This window comes from Carassius auratus, chromosome 32 (assembly GCF_003368295.1).
Source record: "Carassius auratus strain Wakin chromosome 32, ASM336829v1, whole genome shotgun sequence".
Classification (NCBI taxonomy): domain Eukaryota; kingdom Metazoa; phylum Chordata; class Actinopteri; order Cypriniformes; family Cyprinidae; genus Carassius; species Carassius auratus.
This window is the reverse complement of record NC_039274.1, coordinates 33,312,904-33,333,282: the sequence shown is the minus strand read 5'-3', so window position 1 is coordinate 33,333,282 and position 20,379 is coordinate 33,312,904. Positions and strand designations below refer to the sequence as shown.

The following is a 20,379-nucleotide window of genomic DNA, read 5'->3' as shown; positions in this document are numbered from 1 at the left end:
GTAGGGCCCTGGTTCATTCAAACGTTTGGGGGTTGTTCGACTTTTTTTATGTTTTTGAAAGAAGCTGCATTTAAAAAAAAAATCTAAAATACAGTAATAATGTGAAATATTAATACAATTACAATTTTTCTATTTTAATATATATTAAAATATCCTTTATTCTCGTGATGGCACAGTTGAATTGTCATCATCATTCCTCCAGTCTTCAGTGTCTCATTATCCTTCAGAAATCATTCTAATATGCTGAGCTGCTGCTTAATAAACATTTCATATTATTAGCAATGCTGGAAACTGTGATACATTGTTTCAGAATTATTTGATTAATAGAAAGTTCAAACGAATATCATTTATTTAAAATATAAATGTTTTGTTACGTCATTACTGGCCCTTTTTATACAATTTAATATTGAGAGGGGGGAAAAAAAACACTTTTTACAGACCCTGAACTATTGAATGGTAGTAATAATAGTTCAAGTGTTAAAGGTGTTTCAGGTTTTATTGCAAAATTCTCAGAAATGCAAGTCACATAAGTCATAAGTCATGAATCATTTATTTATTTAGCTACACATTCTACTGTTTTCATGGTTATTCATTTATACCTATTCCTTATATCATTGCATGCATGCACACAAAACATCAATTAACCATTTTAAATGTTTTTTGTTTTGTTTTGTTTGTTTTTGTTTTTTTTATAAAAAGACAAATAAAAATTATAAACAATAAAATAAAATTATACAGAATAACCAAGCAAACAGTAATCTCTCACTCAAAGTAACAAGTACATTCAAGTTGCATTAACACTGTGGCTCACAACATAGTGACTAAAAAGAAGAAAAGCAACTCGAGGAAAAATTAGGAAGAATTCATTGCTATCTAAATGAGAAACATAGAAGCAATCCACTCCATCACTACAGTCTGGCTTGATGTCTTGCTGTCATACCATTTGGATGTGAAGCTGCTGAAATGATAAATTATTAAGCTACAGAAGGTCAATGAAAATAACTGACAGGAGACACCAAAATGATTGATGACATCATAAATCCTAAACGGGGATAAACCCACACTCATGTACGGCAGACAAACCAAATGAAGCAGCATTTCATAAGAGATGTTGACTGTGGGTGTCTTTTCATCAAAACAAAGAAAAACAATAGAATGTGGCAACTTCATTTTGTCTACTGGAGGTTTTGTTAAGTGTGTGTGTGTGTGTGTGTGTGTGTGTGTGTATAACATTGACATCTAGTGGTCAGGTGGTTCATTTCATGTCAGTGCTACGGCGCTTAAGCTTCTCTGGATTGTTGGAGGCCATTTGGGAGAAATCCCTGAAAATATCATGATAGGTATCATCACCTGCAGGAGGAAAGAAATACACAGAGAGAAAAATTATTAGCTGAATACTGGTAATAAGAAGCACAAATTTAAACAATCTGTTTTTTTTTTTATCCTTTCATATTTGTTGCATGATTCTCTGTGCACATGATCTCACAGACCATTACATTCAAAATGTTACTTTCAAAACAAACAAGACTGAGTATGTATTACAATCATATACTGTATGAGAGTGTAAATTATATCCCCGTGCATGTGAAATGATCGAAACCTGGAGTCTAAAAAGATGTTTGAATCAGCCTGATGAGAACACCAATCACCTAGAGGAAGAGCTTTGATTTGGATTTGTAACTGTACATAAGTGCAGCGATTATGCATACATAAAGACGTACGGTAGCAGTGGATTGATTACCTGTAGCACGCACTGCAGAGGACACACACTGCAAGCAGTAGACACCTGGCCACCCGTCTCAGGACATACACATATGCACACACACACACACGCTCAAACAGCAAAAACAGATTTGTATACAGAGATACAGAAGGACAAACTGCCATCAACAAGATGCAAAAAGCAACAGATGCAAAAAGCTTAAGCACCAAAAGATAGCACACCTGTAAACAACTGGCAATGCAATGACAGTATCAGATTCAGAGTAACAGAATCCTACAGGAAAGCCAAATATTAAATTAAAAGTGATCGCAGCAAATGATCACCAGGGACTGAACATTTGACTTCAAAATATTTATGATCGTTAACTGTACACATGTTGGTTGAATGGTGATGATAGCCAACACAATGACAAATATTCATGGCCATCCCATTACAACAGCTGAATCCTTTGCATTTACTGAAGGAAATACTAGTGCTTGCAAGATAGCAGTTTTATGTTTTTTGGTATGATTAGATGAACGAGTAGACATTTAAAGGAAGGAATGAAAGGTAGGCAGATAGATAGATAGATAGATAGATATGTAAATCAATGGAGCTTTTCTAAATCAGGAAATGTATACAAAAAGATGGGTCTACATTATGTTAAACAGTTCAAGTTGAATTATGTAATTGCAGAAAATTGTAAAGAAAAAAGCAGAAGAAGAAGAGAAATTTCAACATGCAGATATCTTGCAAGCACTGTAATGAACGGTTGTGGAGTTAACCTTTATCTTACACTGTTAATGCCTGATCAGGTATCTCTGAACATTTAATAAATCAAATTTAGCTGGTTAATGTAGTAGTATTCAGATTTTTCAATCATCTGAAGCCTATGACAGGCAAATAAAAAACACGATACATTCCACTTGAGGTGTTTCTAATAGCTGAACAAACACCAGCCATACAAACAAGCATTGTGTAAATGCAAAATAAAACATACTATATAACATTTTATCAAGACTTGACCACAGGTACTAAAAGCACTGACATTTGATTCATATCTTGCTATTGAAACGTAGTGTTATCTATTAACATTCAGTGTTTCTATATATTTTATAAAGTGCTCAAATTCACATACGGTCCTTTCTTTTCTTTAACTATCTGTTAAGCTCAGTTTTCCTCTGCTGTGTCATCTAAGTTTACAGTCAGTTAATTCGTGCCACCTGGTGCCCGACCACTGAGATGGTTCTTGATAGTTTGAAAGCTTTTCTTAGTGTGTCCAATCACAGACCCAGCCCCGCCCCCACCACCAGAGCCCCGCCCCTCAGAATGACCTGATGGAGTGCCGTCCATCTCCCGCATCTCCTTGTTCATCTTGGCTATCCGGAGTCTAGGAGGAAAACCACAGTGGATGATATGTTAATTGAGTTATTAGCAGGAAGCACCTCATTAACTGTACTCTAAGCTAATTAGTGTCCTTTTCAGCTGATACTCTCTGTCTATCTATGTCTACTTACAGCGTGACAATGTCAGCATTGGCAGCATCTATGGCAATGCCGATTGGATCCTTGTCATCAATGTCTTTTGCGTTGTAGTCTGCTCCTCTCTTAAGAAACAGACACACCAACCTACACCAACACAGAGACACATTTGAGAAATATGTATGACAATACATGTATGACAGCAGCACTGGGTATTGATACTCATTTGCTTCACAAGCTCTTGATTCATTTTTTATTCTGATTTCATATAGATTTGATTTGATTCTGATTCATTTGGGCATATCATGTCTTAAGGGAAGCGGATCCTGATTTAGCTTTGGAGGTTTTTACAAATTTATTAAATGCCAATTATACCAAACAAATGTTCAACAGTGCCCTAACCTATGCAGTTCATTTTCTATTATTTTCATTTTGTACTTAATGCATAATAATAACAGCCAAATACTGCTCTGTGGATAATAACGAAAGTCAAATTGTAATTGTATTTCGGTAACACTTTAGAATAATGGTCCATTAGTTAATGTTAGTTAATTTATTAATTAACATGAACAAAACATGAACAATAGATTTATTACGGTATTTATTAATCTTTGTTAACGTTAGTTAATGAAAATTCAGTTATTCATTGTTAGTTCATGCTTATTCACAGTGCATTAACTAATGTTAACAAGCACAACTTTTGATTTGAATAATGCATTAGTAAATGTTGAAATTAACATCAACTAAGATTAATAAATGCTGTAGAAGGATTGCTCTTGCTTAGATCATGTTAACTAAAGTAGTTAACTAACATTAACTAATGGACCAGTATTCTATAGTGTTACCTGTATTTCTTGTGCAAAACTTATTATTATATTATATATATGATTATAATATCATTATTATTATATTATAATAACAATATGTAAAATTATTATACAATCATAAACTCCCATGAATGAATATAAAAAGGTTGTTTGTCTTGATGAACAGTATGTTTTATTATTAACACACACACACACACACATTTATTCAGTGAATCAGACTACACTAGTAGTAGCTTTTATGTATCATTCTATGAAAATTAAGGTAGCATTAAAATGATTATTTTCTACAGTTTTTATTTATTTAAATCTTTTTATGATTAATTTGTTGTGTGTGCAGTCTGTGAGAAAACACTAATAGACTAATAGAAAATCATGTTTTCTTGGACCACAAACACCAGTAAAATCTTGTTATCCCACAAGGCTTTAAATTTAACTGCAGTATCATATATTCAACAGCAGAGTGCACCACTTTTGATGGTGTTGTATGAAACACTGATGGAGAATAAAATATCAATCCTAGGATTTTAAGAATTTGTATCACAATTGTTCAAATGCAGATAAATCAGAATATGGTTTTTTTCATGCAGCCCTAGTATCTAAGCCTGTGTTACCCTGTATGTCCCAGAATGGTAGCATGGTGTAGTGGTCCCCTCCCGTTTGAGTCCACCTGGTTAACATTAGCGCCGTTCTGTAGGAGAAACTCACAGGCTGCCAGGGAATTCTGCAGAGAGAATTACACAGTGATTATTCACTGCAACTCTTAGGCAATACACACTTACAACATGAACAATGGACTCTCTCTGTCTCTCTCTCTCTCTCTCTCACACACACACAAACACTTACAACCATAGCGGCTTGTATTAGTGGAGTTTTGCTGTCTTCAGCCACGTTGACCCAGTTGACATCAGCGCCGTGCGCCAGAGCATCTGCCATGAGAGGGAAATGCTGCATTGCCGCAGATCGATACAGCAAAGCCCCGGGATGAAGACCACTCAGATCCTCCTCTTCATCATTATCTGTACAAAGAGAGAGAGAGAAAGATTGAGAGTGAGGAGTTGTCTGTGTGGTCAGATGCATGAATATCATATGTGTGTGTGTGTGTGTGTGTGTGTGTGAGTGTGTATGTGTAACCTTTATGAGAGCTGGAATTGTTCTTCATTATGTCACTTGGGTTCAGGCCTGTAGGGGAAACATCAAGTGACAGTCCACTGATTAGATCAGTAGAGACTGGAAGAGACACTTATCTTCAGCGTTTCAATTAACTAGTGTCTTCAAGCTTGTTTGTGCATATCACAGCTACAGTTACTACAGTTTAGCTTTTTTTTCAATACTATTTTCAGATTTACTGTATTTCAGCTTGGTTATCGTTACATTTTTTTGCTTAAGTGATAACTTAAAGGGGAAGCAAAAGAGTTTACATTTATTTCTCAAAAAACACAGACCTTTGTGTATAGACGCCACATATGTATTGGTTCTCATGCTTTATGACTTATAAATTTCCATGTTTTTTTGCCCAGTCGTTTATGACCAATACAGAGGTTACGCTCACATATTTCTGTATTTATACTGGCAATAGTAATTCCAATGACTTTTTAAAATTGCATTCATTACCATGACTTTTCCATGACCTTTTTTAATGAATTTTCTAACTTCCATGGCAAAGTTTAATGTCGCTCTGATGCAATGTTTAGTTTACAATGAATTATTACACAGCCACATCTTCAGTCTTTCAGCTGCATCTTTTAAAACAGAACCACAAGAGGAAACAGTTTAATGTTTATGAAACTGATCTTGACTCAGCATACTTGTGCACTCTTCACTGCAACCTACATAAAAGTTTGTTCACAACAGAATGCAAGGTTTTTTATTAGTGTCCTTCTTTGTTTTCAGTAACAGTAACTTTACTAGCATCTAATTTCCATCTGCATGCAGGATCTCTTCCCCCCCACAAAGACACAATGGTCAAATTATTCCAAGTGATGACTATTTGAGGACTTCTAAAAACATACTGTATTTTAGTTTTTAATTAATGTTACATTGAATGCATAATTAATCATAAATCACTCACCATCAGGCCATCCATGTTGTAGATACATTTTTTCCTTCATCAGAAATGATTTGGAGAAATTTACCATTGTATCACTGCCTCACCAGTGAATACAGTACCTTTAGAGTGAATGGGTGCCGTCAGAATAAGAGCCCGAACAGCTGATAAAAACATGTCCACGAGTAATTCACATGATTGCATGCAGTCCATCAGTTAACGTCTTGTGAAGCAAAAAGCTGCTTCGACTCTCGTTCTGACGGCACCCATTCACTGCAGATGATCCACTGGTGAGCAAGTGATGTAATGATACATTTCTTCAAATCTGATGAAGAAACAAACGCGTCTGCATCTTGAATGGATTGAATGGTTGAGTAAATATTAAGCAAATTTAAAACGTTTTTTTTGTCTTATATTACAATAATACACAGTGTGTTTCTGTGCTGAATTGCAGGGCATAAATACAAATAAAACTACAGTTTTTTGGGCCTGACTGTGCAAGTAAATGTGTAAATTACAGCATGTGTTTAGCCGTATATGTCTGTGTACCTGTGAGTCGTGGCAGAGTGGCTCGGTTGGGTTTGGGTTTGAGGGCAGGGCGTGTGTTGGGTCTGTCCTGTGTGGTTTCTCGGTTCCGTCGGGCACTGGAGCGCCGCAGAACCGTTACTCGACCAGTCTCTGGGAGCTTGTGGATGAATTTTTTCTCTACATATTTAGAGCGAATCCATGACTCCTTATCTTGTCTGAAGAAACAATTCAAATACAAATTATATTTAATAAAAAACAAAATTTTCTATGTTTTTTTAATTATAACACCAATATATACTGTATATATTTTACTGTACCTTGGACTCGAGGGGTGAGGCTTCTTGATTGTGATCTCATCAATACGTGCCTCATAGATCTTGTTAATGGCTGTGTTTCCTAACTCACACATGAGCTGAAGAAATAGTCACAGTGGAATGGACCAAAAGAGAGATAAAATAGTGAAAAATAGTGTAACTATTAAAAAACTTGATCTCGTACATGGATATAAGAACATGGCATCCATGCTTACTTTGACGAGCTCTGGCTCCCATGAGTCCAGCGTCAGGGATCGTACCTTCGAGAAGTGGACACCTAAACTCCTGCAAGACACAAAAAACAATTCAGATGCATGTTCATGTGATGCATTATGTAATTGTATGTGTGTGTGTGTGTGTGTGTATGTGTGATACCTGTGTATGCCAGAGCAGGTAATGCACAGCGTGATGCCCAGATTGATAGAGGCCCAGTCAGGTCCAGGCTCGCCGCAGTCGCAGCACTGCCCATTCCCTGAGATGGCCTGCACCTCCTCCAGGGCCTCCCGACCAGACGTTTCCGGCTCCCCTGAACTCAGACGCACACTCCCCCCAGACACTGAGCTACAGCGATCTCTCTATTTAACACACACAGGTTTACTTAGCTATTTTAATGGAGACATTACATATACACCTTTAAACCCACCCCTACCCTTAATCCTGCCTCTCACAGTAAACCTTCTGCGTTTTTTCAACTTAACAAAACTTTACAAAAATTCACAGTAATCAATACTAGTGTAATTTCAAAAGTGAATAAAACATTTAAAAAAGGGGGGAGAAATCACACTAAAATATTTACAAATTGAATAAAAATATATGTGTGTGACATACAGGGCCAAGAGTGTCATCTCTTCTGTCCTGGAAAGCTGAGGCGATGCTGTTCTGGACAGCGGTGATCCAGCTTTGCTGCTGTCGCTCTGAATCAGCCTGTAATAAACAGCTCCTACACAAACACACACACTGTTTACTGCACTGTGTACAGTCTAAATACATAGAGAGCCCAGACACTACAAGAATCAGAAGAATGTTGCATGCTTACAAATACACATACGCATTATATTCCAGTTCTGACAGACAAAAACACAAAGAGACTAACTTGGAGGGAGAGACGACCTCAAAGCAGAATCGTCTGTCTTGTTCACTGCAGGGCTTCACTGTGCATAAACGCAAGTCCTCCACAACAACAGTGATCTGCTCCTGATTCAGAGAGAAAGAGAGCTTGTTTAAATCAAACAAATGTGGTCTGCATGTGCTGGGTATGTTTATAAGGTCACCAAAAAAAGAGAACAATTAAAACAGCCTCTCAATTCTCTATAAATTTCCAATTCCCAATATTTAGTCTGTTTTATGGGTGTGCAATTGTATCAGTATAAGTGTGTGTAAACTGATGTGTCATTACTGCTATTGGTTAACGCTAGATTATCCTTATGTTAGGCAATCTAATACTTACATTATGTTTCTTTAATACTTACATTATGTTTCTTTTGGTAAACCAACTGGTTCTTCTGAATGGAGAACCAGCGCCTGTGGTATGAACACACACAGACACACACACATATCATGGCCGTGTAAGGTATTAATAATGCAATCAGACATATGATTGTAATTCAACTCAGAACTCGTAGTCTCTGAAAATCACACGCAACGGCCAAATGTGCAAAAGAGAAAGTAGTAAAAGAGCAAATTAAGCTATGTACAAGAACATGCATTTAATATTAAAATTATAACTACAGTACAGCTACAAAAAAAAAAAAAACACATGAAGAGAGACAAACAGAGAAAGACTTGCAATTGCTCACAAAACTGCACATAAAATGATTACACATAAAATAATTATCATTTATGACAGCTTTCAAAATATGGCTAAACAAAATTGTGAAAAATAAGTGCATAATCACAGACCTCCATAAACTAACTTAAAACCACTAAGTTATGATTATTTTTTAAGTAATTTATTAATTAATTTAGATTATTATTAATATTATATTAACATGAATAAACATTATTATTTAATGTTTAATAAAATCATTTATACATTTGAATTATTTGTTTTAAAATCATGTTAATATTTCTGATTGAAATCATAAATTGCTGGAGTGCTGTACCTGCTCCATGTTTTGAAAGCATTGCTGGCTCTCTTGTACAGGTAACCTTCCATCACGATGCCATTAGGTGCATCTGGGCTGAAGTCCATTATAGAGTCATCATATGACACATCCTGAAGACAGACACACATATATATATCTTCCCTCAGATGCATGTATAGTGTCTTTGTGTACAGATACAATGGTGTGTGTGTCTTAAGAGTCTGACTACCTTTTTCTTGACAGCACCGAGTCTCTGCTCCATGTCCCTTTTCTCTCTTGCAGAATTCAGGACTAGTTGAGTATACTAGAGAAAATGACAATCGCATTATTTGTGTCTAAACCAAAGTTACACAGGCAGTGTTCACAACACAGTGGCCCAAATCTGAATGTGTTTTTTTTTTTTTTTTTTTTTATGAATGTGTAACAAGAAAGAGTCACAGTGACTGTCATTTTAAATTCTGACCTAGGTCACTTTGTTATATGTAGAAATAAAATGTATTCTAATCAGATTTATATATATTTTTTGCTTGAAAAGTCAAGTTGGAATGAAATTATTTGACTATAAATCTATCTAATTTTCATCATAAATGCATGCTTGATTTATCTTTAATGTGACCTATAAAATAATATAAATTTAAATATATTTTATACATTTAAATGCATTTATTGTCAATGCAAGTCCAAAGTTATATATATATATATATATATATATATATATATATATATATATATATATATATATATATATATATATATGTATAATTATGTTTTGTGGATGTTATAATGGCTATTTACACATGCAGTCAAGGAAACACTGCCTGTTTAGACAAGTATCTTAAACCAATTTTAAAAAGCATGTGACAACCACACAAACATCAGATTTGAGCAGAAAATCCAAACTGGGCATGTTCGGCAGGTAGGATAGAAAATCCTGAAAAGAGGGAAACTCTTTGAGGCTGAGGTTTGGGCCATTTAACTAAATCTCAGAATGGAAGTTTAATTGTATATCACACAATTATAAACACATGCAAAGAGGCTCAAGCCTAAATCCCCACTATAGTTATTATAGTTATTATGTGACTTTTCTAGTCAAGAGTTGTGGTGATAAGTCTTCTATAATTGTAGTCTATCTGGGGTGCGACAGGATTTTGGACCACATTTAGTGAAGTCAAAGTGCATGTCATTCAGGGCTGAACTGAATGTGAAAGAATGTAAGACATGTTGGCACTTGTTCAACTTCCTGACCTATACCAAGAAGAGGTCATGAAGATCACCTCCACTTTCGGTTGTTATCTTCCACAGACTTTCCTGTTCTCTCCCCCTCACTTTTCCGCTCTCTGCTGTCACTTCATTAAAACACTGCTTTTCCTCTTGGCCCTGGTTCTCTTACACTATATTTAATAAAAACACAGCTCTTTCCCAGCCCCCTCTAATTAGGCCCCGAGCTCCAATGCTGCGAGGACCCTCTTGGAATTGCTCTGTTTCTTCTTCTTCTACAAAGTGAAGCGAATTTTTGTGTGCCTAAAGATGCTCGAAAACTCATGAAACTTTGCACATGTATCAAAACTGGCAAAAATGTACACCTGCTATGGGTTTCAGAATTGGGCGTGGGCGTTTCAAAACAGTTTAATAGCGGCACCTATAAAATTTCAACAAACCGTCCCTCCTGCTACTTTTCACGTACGTGTACAAAATTCAGTACATTCATGTAATGTCCCAATATCTACAAAAAAGTCTCTTGGAGCGAGGTCCTAAATGGAACAGGAAGTCAGACATTTTGAATACCCTCTACGATTTTTTTTGCCACTCTTGTACTTTAAAGAACTCCTACAGTTTTAATCGGTTCATCTTTAAATTTGGTGAGTGTAATCATAAGGCCTTTGTGATTCTAAATGTCAAGATCTTGAGTTTTGTCAAAAGGGCATGTCACTGGCAACCTGACAAATTTTGATGTTTCGTTATGAAAAAAAAAATGTTATTGTAACTCAATCTGCCCCAAAAGAGCAGAGTCTTGGCGGCGGTTGCATAAACTTTTATTTAGACTAGTTTAGCCCCTGGTCTACATCTACATGTCAATAATCAGTTATAATTCATAGTGCCACCTGTTGGCAACAGGAAATGTCATGTTTTACACTAACTCAAATATGTTCAATCTGCACCAAACTTCACATGTCTGATAAAAGTCCTGGCCTGACTGAAGACATCTACATGCCAATATTAAGTTATAGTCAAGTTTACCACATATTAATTCAATACTGGTTCTTTCAACAGTGATTGCATTTTTATCTATAAATTGTTCCTCTATCCCAACAATGTTTCTATTTTTTTTTCATTTTTAATCTGTATATTGCTCTAATGAACATCACTGCTATGAAAAGGCTCTAGAGATCTCTCTTGACATTTGTATCGCTAAGCTTTTCACCATATCCTGTGCTTTCAGGAAGCTATGAGCAGGTTTTGTGGTTTTCGCAGGCCAGTAGAAGGTGAGTAAGTTTCCTGTCTAAAACTTCTACATTTCAGCTTCATGCTCCTCGGTAACATCAAGTCATTGCATGTGTTAAAACATTACTGCATAAATACATGAATCTTCGATTGCTTTTAAACATCAAATATGCAGTTTTTGATCTCAAGTAACTCGTCAGTAGAATTAAAAGAAAACAGATCTCAGAATATGCATGTAAGATTTAAGTCCAACAATTGGTGTTTATAAAACTGGTTGGTGTTTGCTATTCTTCAAGCAGTTTTACAGTTCTGCAAGCTCAAAAGTGTTTGCCAACACACACAAACTTTGTGTGATACATACTGTTTCCTGTTGTTGCTCACTCTGACAGAAAACTTCCTGTCATGTGATCTCTGTTTGTACCATCACATTCTTGTCATTAGACCTTCTGTCTTCTTTTTTGTAACTTCTGATTTTTTTTTACTTTACAATATGCTCAATCTAATATGTTTCCCCTTCCAAACGACACTTGCATTTGTCCTAATTGGTACTTCCCACTTTTCCCTTCCCACCTTCCTTCCTCTTTTTTTCAGTGATGTATCCAAGCAGCTTTCCATGCTTTTGGCATTCATTTCAACTGGATGGATAAATGAATAGACAGACAGACCGACAGACAAATATCTTACCTCATCGCTCAGTTGTTTTTGGTAGTTTTTCAGTTCTGTGAGTGACTGGTAGCCTTGCTGGAAGAACGACAACTGGGCATCCATAAGAGAAAGCATCTAACAGACATTCACACCGAAGGCAAACACACAAGCAAGAGTAAATGTAAGTTCCCATTCAGTCCTGAACGTTATAATACAATTCCAAATTATATATATATTAGATCTTGACACATACCGCCATTAGAATTTCAGTCTTCTTCCTGGACTCAATGACATTAATCTAAAATTAGGAGAGAAAAATATACATAAGCACACGTAGTGCAATGATGCAAAGATATTTATATATTTAAATGTGACTCAAGTGTCCAAATATATTTTGAGGCCACTTTATATGGAAGTATATGTTTGTACCTGCAGCACATAGTCCAGTGCCCCTGATCTGAAGGCTCTGCGTGCATTCAGGAGGTTATTACTGGCTTCTTCCACCTCATGTTGTTTCCCGCGTGGTGCCTGTGCGTTCCTGCTCAGTGCCGCCTCCAGGTTCTCACTGCTACGCTCAAACTCCTTCCGTACATCCTTAAAACGCTTCACATCCCTTCAGGAGAGATACAGTAGAGAAGAACTTAATAAATCGCAATAAAACCATTCTTTCAGTAATAAAGGGAAGGAAAAATGTATGAGATTTCAGCATTTTTCTTAACTGTGACTCAAAAGTTCATGCATACGTTTACAGACAGCTTCATGCTATTGATAGAGTGGTACAGAATAGCAAATGTGCCTTCGTAACCAGCCAGAGGAAGAAAACGTCTTACTCTTTCACAAAATTCTGCAGCTTCAACTTCACAGACTTTTGTGTGGTTTCAATCACCTCCTGTTGGGAGAGGTATCATTCATGGAATGGGACACAAGCCAGAAGAAAAGTAAAAACAGGAACAGGATCCCCAGACAGATCTCTGGTACACTGGTTACTAGTAGAAACAGTAAAGAAGTAAAAACAAAGAACTTGACTCACCTCTTGAGCGCTAACGATATCTGACAGCTTTTTAGAAAACTTTTCTAAACACTCCTGAAAGAAAGAAGCACAGCCTCTGTTAGGATTCTATTAACTCTCAATCATTTTCAACTCATAGAGCTACACAGGATCTTCCTTTTGCATTTTCAATATAGCATTAAGATAGATTAAGATTTTCTACTGTTTTTGAAAGAGGTCTCTTATCCTGACAATTTATTTGATCAAAAATACAGTATAAACAGTAATATTGTGAACATTTTTACAATTTACAATAATTTATTATTTAATATATTTAAAATTTAAATTATTCCTGTGATGGCAAAGCTGGATTTCCAGTGTCACAAGATCCTTCAGAAATCATTATAATATGATGATTTGGTGCTAGATGCAACATTTCTTATTATTCTTCTTATTATTATTATTAATAATGTTAAAAACATGAAATTTTTAATATTATAAATGACTTATACGTGATCAATATAATGCATCCTTGCTGAACAAATGTTATAATCTCTTTAAAAAATAATAAACTTTTAAACAGTCATTTAAATGTGGTATGTTTTCTTTTTTTATAATGTCTAGGAACACATGTTCTGTTAGCACTTGTAAAGCAATTGTAAAGATCTGGAAATGATGATAATTTTGTATCACTTCCTTCTTATTTTGATGCTGTTATGGGTGATCACATGTTCATTTACCATCTCAGGTATCGTCTAGCCCACATGGGTTTTGTGTACAGTAAGAAAAGCTCATTTGAAATCCGTTGATACACTCACCCCCATGGTTCGGTCCTCAGAACAGTGGTTTCCAAGCTCTTTGAGGCCATTTACAAAGCTCTTACTGTTCTGGCAATAGGCACGGCCTGCATCCAGCATAGTGTGGCACTGTTTCACCAACTACACAAACACACGTTTTTTTTTTTTTCAGGACGTTAAATAATGTCATATTATTCATAACACAGCATAAACCTTACAAAACTCTTTACAAACGAATTTTGTGAGCAACTGTTTAACAAATTTTCATGAGATGAATGTTTTTGATCCGAAACTAGCCAGCCTACTCAATTCAAGGGAAATTATCTTGGATTGTGGTTAAAAGCTTTTCTATTGGCAATTCCTCTTAGTGGTTCCTCTGCACAATACTATACCTCTTTGCAAGACCGTAGTGCGGGAGATGCATGCCAGAAGAGAGGAACAATGACTTTGTTTCAAATTAGGGAATTGAGCATTGAAGTTTAAAACAATAAACCTGCGGCAAGGATATTTGGGTGTTAATTGTGTATTTATGGTCTGAGTCTAAATATGAGACTGTGATCTGTTATGGTTTAAAAGAGTAGCAGAGACTTCAAACAAAGTCCAATAGTAGAGAGTGCATCTCTGGGAGAACTGTAAAGTCAAGGTGCTCTCTGGTCTAGGGTTTATAATAGTCCATCAAAGAAAACTTTAGGATAGCCATGGCACTCTTTCAGATTAAAAGCCTTTATTATCAGATGGCCAGCAGAGACTGAAGAAAATGTGAGTGGGTATGGTGCTTGAACATGCAAAACTGCTAAAAAATAAATACTGACCCAAATCTCTGAATATTTCACCAGTTTTATGTTTTATCATGCGCAGGGCAACCATCATAAGCCTGAGAACTTAGAAAAGTAGTAGTACTTTCACTTTTCTCCTCAACAAGCCACATGTTTTGAGGTATGAATAATGTCTCTAGTAGAACGAGTTATGTGCTGACATTTATATGTAAGTGTTGCTGGTTTGTTTATAAGTTTGAACATTAGTCAGAGTGATGCCACAATGAACGGTCAGCATTTCCTCACCTTCTCAAGTCTTGTTTCTAGTTCATTAACGTTGACCTCCACCTTCTCGATTTCTGCCCTGTTGAAACATAGCAGATACCTTTTTACCATTTACTTGCACAAAACACAACCAAGTTAGTCAAGGGAAGTATTAAGAGGACTATTATTATTTCAATTAGTGATACTGTGTGCATTTATATCTGTATTCAAATGTGTGTTTGTATCAGTGAATCTTCGTTTGTGTGTGTCATCAGACTTTCTCATTGAACACACAGTAAAACAGCTCAGCTCTTTGTGGTTTCCCGCTTTTTCACATGTACGGTTAACAGACAGAATTAAGATGCTTATATTCAAGCAAACATTAATTCAATTTTTAATACAGAAATAGTAACGGAGAAACATAATATTACAAAAACAATTTTTGAAATACATTTATTTTTTAGAAAATTGCTAAATTTGTATAGGCTGGAAAACACTACATGATTTTCCCCACACTTTACAGTCTAGATGAATTGACGCTAGTTGCTGAAACTCAGAGCAAGTTTTCAAAGCTGACAGATTTCACAGAAAATCACAAAGTGTATGATGATCACAGATCAAGATTTTTTTAGTTTCAGACTATGATTCTATCCGGTCTGGGGATATCGAACACTTTTGAGCTGATTTTTAAACACATTTAGTAATGAAGTGCATGTAATCGTGTGAGTTTGTCGTGGTCGGAATAATTTGAGTGTCTGGTACTGTGTAATCAACAGGCATTTATTCTAAGATGCGCAGTTTCTGTCTTTACAAAGTTGGCAAGTTTATGATGCCTAGTGTTTTAAAATCTATCATGTATTCCAGCCTCAATGTGTAATGTGAGCTTACATGTATGTGTATTCATCATAAATGCACTTTTTAGTGCATGAATGTGTGTGTGTAATTATGAAAAAGTTGTAGTTTCCAGAGCAATCCACCCCTAATACACACTTCCTGTCTCCTGTTTATCATTTCAGTATCTCTCTCGTCTCACTTCCTGCTCCCCCACCACTACTCAGCCGTTACTTAGCAACCGGAGGCAGCCGCAGTCTGAAGTAAACTAGGCCTCGAATGTGTTTGTGTCAGCGGCCTTCTTACATCTTTATGCGAACTATTTCTTTTCAGTTGCTTTCTGTGCACGAAGGTCAAAAGCGGCCGTGCACGGCTGTGCATTTGGTGTAGACGAGTTCCTCAGGTTCTGTATGTTTATATCCGCATATGACAGATAAAAAGGCATATTGCGTGCGTTTATGCAAGTAAATCTCTAAGTGGTGATGACCTAATTTTTTCACTACACCCTCTGAGTCTGTTCCCTCTGCAGCCACTAAAACATGGCACTCAAACTTTCCATTATGCTGCCCACTAAATCTACAGCCAAACCAGTCAAAGAAAGAAAGAAAGAAAGAAAATTCCACTAAAAGTTGCATATGACAATTTTAAAAACAACTTAAAACTTTTTATCCTTTAAAATTAGGCTACTATACTATTTTCTAGCATTATATATTCATGTGAATGGTCAAACAGATCTAACAAGATTAAAAAAAGAAAAGAAAAATCCCTTTCTGCTGTCCACAGACCCATTTAATCATCATCCCATTCATTCCTTGTGACCTAAGCAAATTCTTTCCAGTGCTGTGCGCTACACTCAGCGCTGATCCGAGATCAGTTCTAATCAAGCACGCTCGGGGCAAAACCATTACGCTGAACCCATTGACCTGATCCTGGAACTGCTCGGAAAGAAACCTGCTACGTCATGCCTTCTGCACATGACAGACAAGTTTATCATTAAATGTGGTGCACGTGACCTGTCTTTTGTAAAAAAAAAAATAATAATAATAAAATAAAACGGTGTATAATGTGCAGTATGCATTATTATTTTTTGCCATTATTTTATGTTGAATATTTTCACAGTGATAAGAAAAGAAACAACAACACCAAGTAGCTTACCTGAATCGAGGGGAGTCTTTCAGGCATTCTTCAAAATCCAGTTTAACAGTCATTTTGGGAATTATAAAGGACACAGTCGATGCGAACAATTCTTTTAATTCCTCACAGTTCTGTAGCTATGTGCAATTCCTCAAAGTTCTGTATGTGGTTTGTCCTAATAAAGTTCCTTTATGCCGTAAACGTCCAACGCTGTGAGAGCACTCGTGCTGACAACATCAGGAATCGTTTAGAAAAGATGACTTAAACCAGTCGTTTCCATTGGATGGTTTCGCTATAAATACCGGTCAGTCGGGTGTTGCCTTGTGAAAGCCAAACGCATCTTTTCAAAACTAAACCCAAGTTTGTCTTTTTCAGGCAATTCACTTGAGCGACAAGTCAATAAAATAATAATAATTTGTTAATAATATAAATACAAAAATAACGAGTACTGGTATAAGCAAATGAAGTAAACCGTACCGATAATTATGGCCTCATCTCTTCCTAAATGTTCAAGAGCGCGCTTTCATTATACGTTCCATTCTGCGCGTTTCTTCCATTTATTAGTCCACAGGTTCGTAGTTTATACATCGATTCGTGCTCCAGCTCATCAAACAGCATGTCCGTCTACGTTTCCCTTGTAAAACTGAAACTTGTTTGCACTTCGCAGGAGAACTTTTTTTCCGCTCTTGAATGTGCCACAGTTGGTCCACCCCACTCAGAGCGAGCGCACATTATTTCCGGGTTTCGGATTCTGCTGCACCGACAAATTGGCAGGTTGTGGATTAGCTGTTTTCAAGAGAGAATAACATTTATTATGCTTCCGATGCTATTACTTATTATTTATGGTTTAGGTTACCTGAAAAATATACCTTGTTTTAATCATTTTGCTTTAGTCTCATATAGCCTACACTCTAAAAAAATGCTGGGTTGTTTCAACCCAAATTTGGGTCAAATATGGACTAACCCAACAGTTGGGTTACATTTTTACATTAAAATTTTAACCCAAAAGCTTGTTTAGTCCAAATTTGGGTTGAAATAAACCAGCATTTTTTTTTTTTTTTTTTTTGTGTAGTCAGTTATTTCAAAAGGAAAAGACAAGTGAATGACTAGTCCTCCACATCTCAGTTTCATATGAAGGGTTTTTCAGAGAGTTTTCCCCATAGTTTCTACATCACGTGTCAACAAAGACGCACTGCTTTTGTCACTAAATCTGTTTGCAGGTTATACAAAGCCTACATGTCCCGGTTAAACCTGTTGTTCATAAGACAGCCCCACCTGACAGCAGTGAAAGAAATCAAGTGAAAACTGAAACACGAGCAAAAACTGTGAGTCTGAGTCAAAGATGTAAACTTAAAATAATCCCATGCAGCAAGTGTACGCCTACGTCTACACATGAAGGCTAAATAAAACTTTACTAACACATATCTCTCTCAATCGATGTAAACAAAGTAGTGGCAAGTCTACTCTTGCTACTCATTTTAGCATAGGCCTAATCATCAGAGCTGGGTATAACTGGTTACATGCAATCTTGATTACATAATCTGATTTCAAAATGTAAGTACTTATATTGAGACTAAATTAGGTACATTTTAAAATACCCATAATCAGACTACAGTTACTTTTTTATGGATTAAATTATTGCATATTATTCACACAATAGCAATAAAGTATTCATAATTTATCATTTTTCCTAATTACTCTTTTTCATCTTTTAATTTGTTCCTTCCTAAAATTTCAAATCTTATATATACACTCAGAAAGTCTTGCAGTTTTGTGGACATTCAAACAGAGATCACTCACTAGTCAGGTTGCTACACAGCTTTTGACCACTGTTTTAACAAAAATCATTTCAGGTGTTTCAAAGTTGCATGAACTACTGATGAACACAATTCATTTTTATTTGAATTATCACTCAGTAGTTTATTTAACCATCTATTACAATGTCTTTGGAAGGCATTTGTCTTTCAAACACATTAAATTGCACAGATTCACATGATTTCTAATTTTCCTTTTTTTTTTTGTCTGAACATCTTTCATATAATATATTTACATAACCTTAAAATTTTAAAATAAATATTTTAATAATTAAGTGTCAAATTTGCAGGTTCAGGTAATTGTCACATATCATGCAGGTGAACAAATGAAAATAATACTTTTCTTTTTTTAGAATGTGTTTCATTTATTTTTATGTATTTTTACAATTATTTAATTTTAAATTTTTATGATTTATTTAATGGTAAATTTTTGTTAATCTCACAAACCTCCTGCAATTCCTTCACAAACCCCAGTTTCAGAAACCTTGACGTAATGTAATGCTTAATCCACTATGTTGTAAATTTTAACAAATGGAATATATTTTCTCCTGGAGTCTTTGGGAGGGGTGCTGGAAAGTGCTCCAACTGGGGACTTTGTCGTTCTACTGTTAAGAAGCTTCTCGGTGACGATGAGATCCGCTCTGTGTACCGGAAGGTGTCCAGTTTGGGGACCACATGATTTCATCTCTGCTTTTTGCAGATGATGTTGTCATGTTGGCTTCATCGGGCCAGGACCTTCAGCGTGCACTGGGACAGTTTGCAGCCGAGTGTGAAGTGGCTGGGATGAGAATCAGCATCTGCCTCAAGTAGAGTTCAAGAATTTTGGGGTCTTGTTTATGAGGGAAGGATGGAGCAGGAGACTGACAAGCGGATAGGTGCAGCTTCTGCAGTGATGCGGTGATTCCTGTCTGTCGTGCTGAAGAAGGAGCTGAGCAGAAAGGCAGAGATCTCGATTTACCCTTCGATCTAGGTTCCTACTGTCACATTTGGTCATGAGCAGTGGGTAATGACAGAATGGACAAGATCCCGGATACAGGCGGCCTAAAGGAGCTTTCTCCGTAGGGTGGCTGGGCGCTCCCTTAGAGATCGGCCACTCGAGAGGAGCTCAGAGTAGAGCCGCTGCTCCTCCACATCAAGGGGAGCCAGCTGAGGTGGCTCGGGCATCTGTTCTGGATGCCTCCTGGACGCCTTCCTGGGGAGGTGTTCTGGACACGTCCCACCGGGAGAAGGCCCCGGGCAAGACCGATGACACACTGTAGGGACTATATCTATCGGCTGGCCTGGGAACACCTCACTATCCCAGTATATATTTTCTTTATTTTTCAAATTGTTTATATTGATATACTATTTTCTTATTTAATTTAATTTGATTCTTTCAGATATCAAATACGTTAAGAAAATGTTTTTAAGGTGTTTGATTTAGCAAGTAAAACTGACTGTCAGATATTTGTACACAGCAGATGTTTTGCAGATGAAGCGATCTTTAACAGACATCTTGCAGACGTACGTGTGCTATCTGTACTAGTGACCTTAAAGATTATTTATGTTAACCAATTTAAATTACCCTTAAAGCTAAATCGGATGTTTGGCGAAACAGCTTCCTCTGCTGGTGGTAAATTGCCACTGCAGTTAACGCATCCTGTGTTCTGTTTTCACTCAGTGCAAGACCAGGAACCAGGCCAACATTACATCAGTATAACTGGCGGGATGTCTCCGTTAATGTGATATA

General features: G+C 36.4%; 1 protein-coding gene across 1 annotated transcript; it reads right to left on the bottom strand.

Moving 5' to 3' along the window:
- Positions 1-527: 527 nt before the first annotated feature.
- LOC113052231 (arf-GAP with coiled-coil, ANK repeat and PH domain-containing protein 1-like) lies at positions 528-17,565 on the bottom strand. The gene is made up of 24 exons (XM_026216624.1): positions 17,314-17,565; positions 16,858-17,156; positions 14,914-14,971; positions 13,874-13,993; positions 13,098-13,151; positions 12,898-12,956; positions 12,497-12,680; positions 12,321-12,365; positions 12,107-12,202; positions 9,210-9,284; positions 8,999-9,111; positions 8,366-8,417; positions 7,990-8,090; positions 7,725-7,836; positions 7,272-7,471; positions 7,112-7,181; positions 6,900-6,994; positions 6,604-6,797; positions 5,142-5,189; positions 4,854-5,026; positions 4,622-4,731; positions 3,220-3,330; positions 3,037-3,092; positions 528-1,350 (listed from the first exon to the last, which is right to left on the bottom strand). The coding sequence occupies exons 2-24, from the start codon at positions 16,908-16,910 to the stop codon at positions 1,256-1,258; spliced, it is 2,274 nt and encodes a 757-aa protein (XP_026072409.1). The 5' UTR covers positions 16,911-17,156; positions 17,314-17,565; the 3' UTR covers positions 528-1,255.
- Positions 17,566-20,379: the final 2,814 nt, after the last annotated feature.

Coding starts and splice junctions, on each gene's coding strand:
- LOC113052231 (XM_026216624.1), bottom strand. CDS start 16,910: ATGACTGTTAAACTGGATTTTGAAGAATGCCTGAAAGACTCCCCTCGA. Junction 12,366..12,496: donor CACTGGACTATGTGCTGCAG/GTACAAACATAT, acceptor TCCTAATTTTAG/ATTAATGTCATTGAGTCCAG. Junction 3,093..3,219: donor AATGCTGACATTGTCACGCT/GTAAGTAGACAT, acceptor TTTTCCTCCTAG/ACTCCGGATAGCCAAGATGA.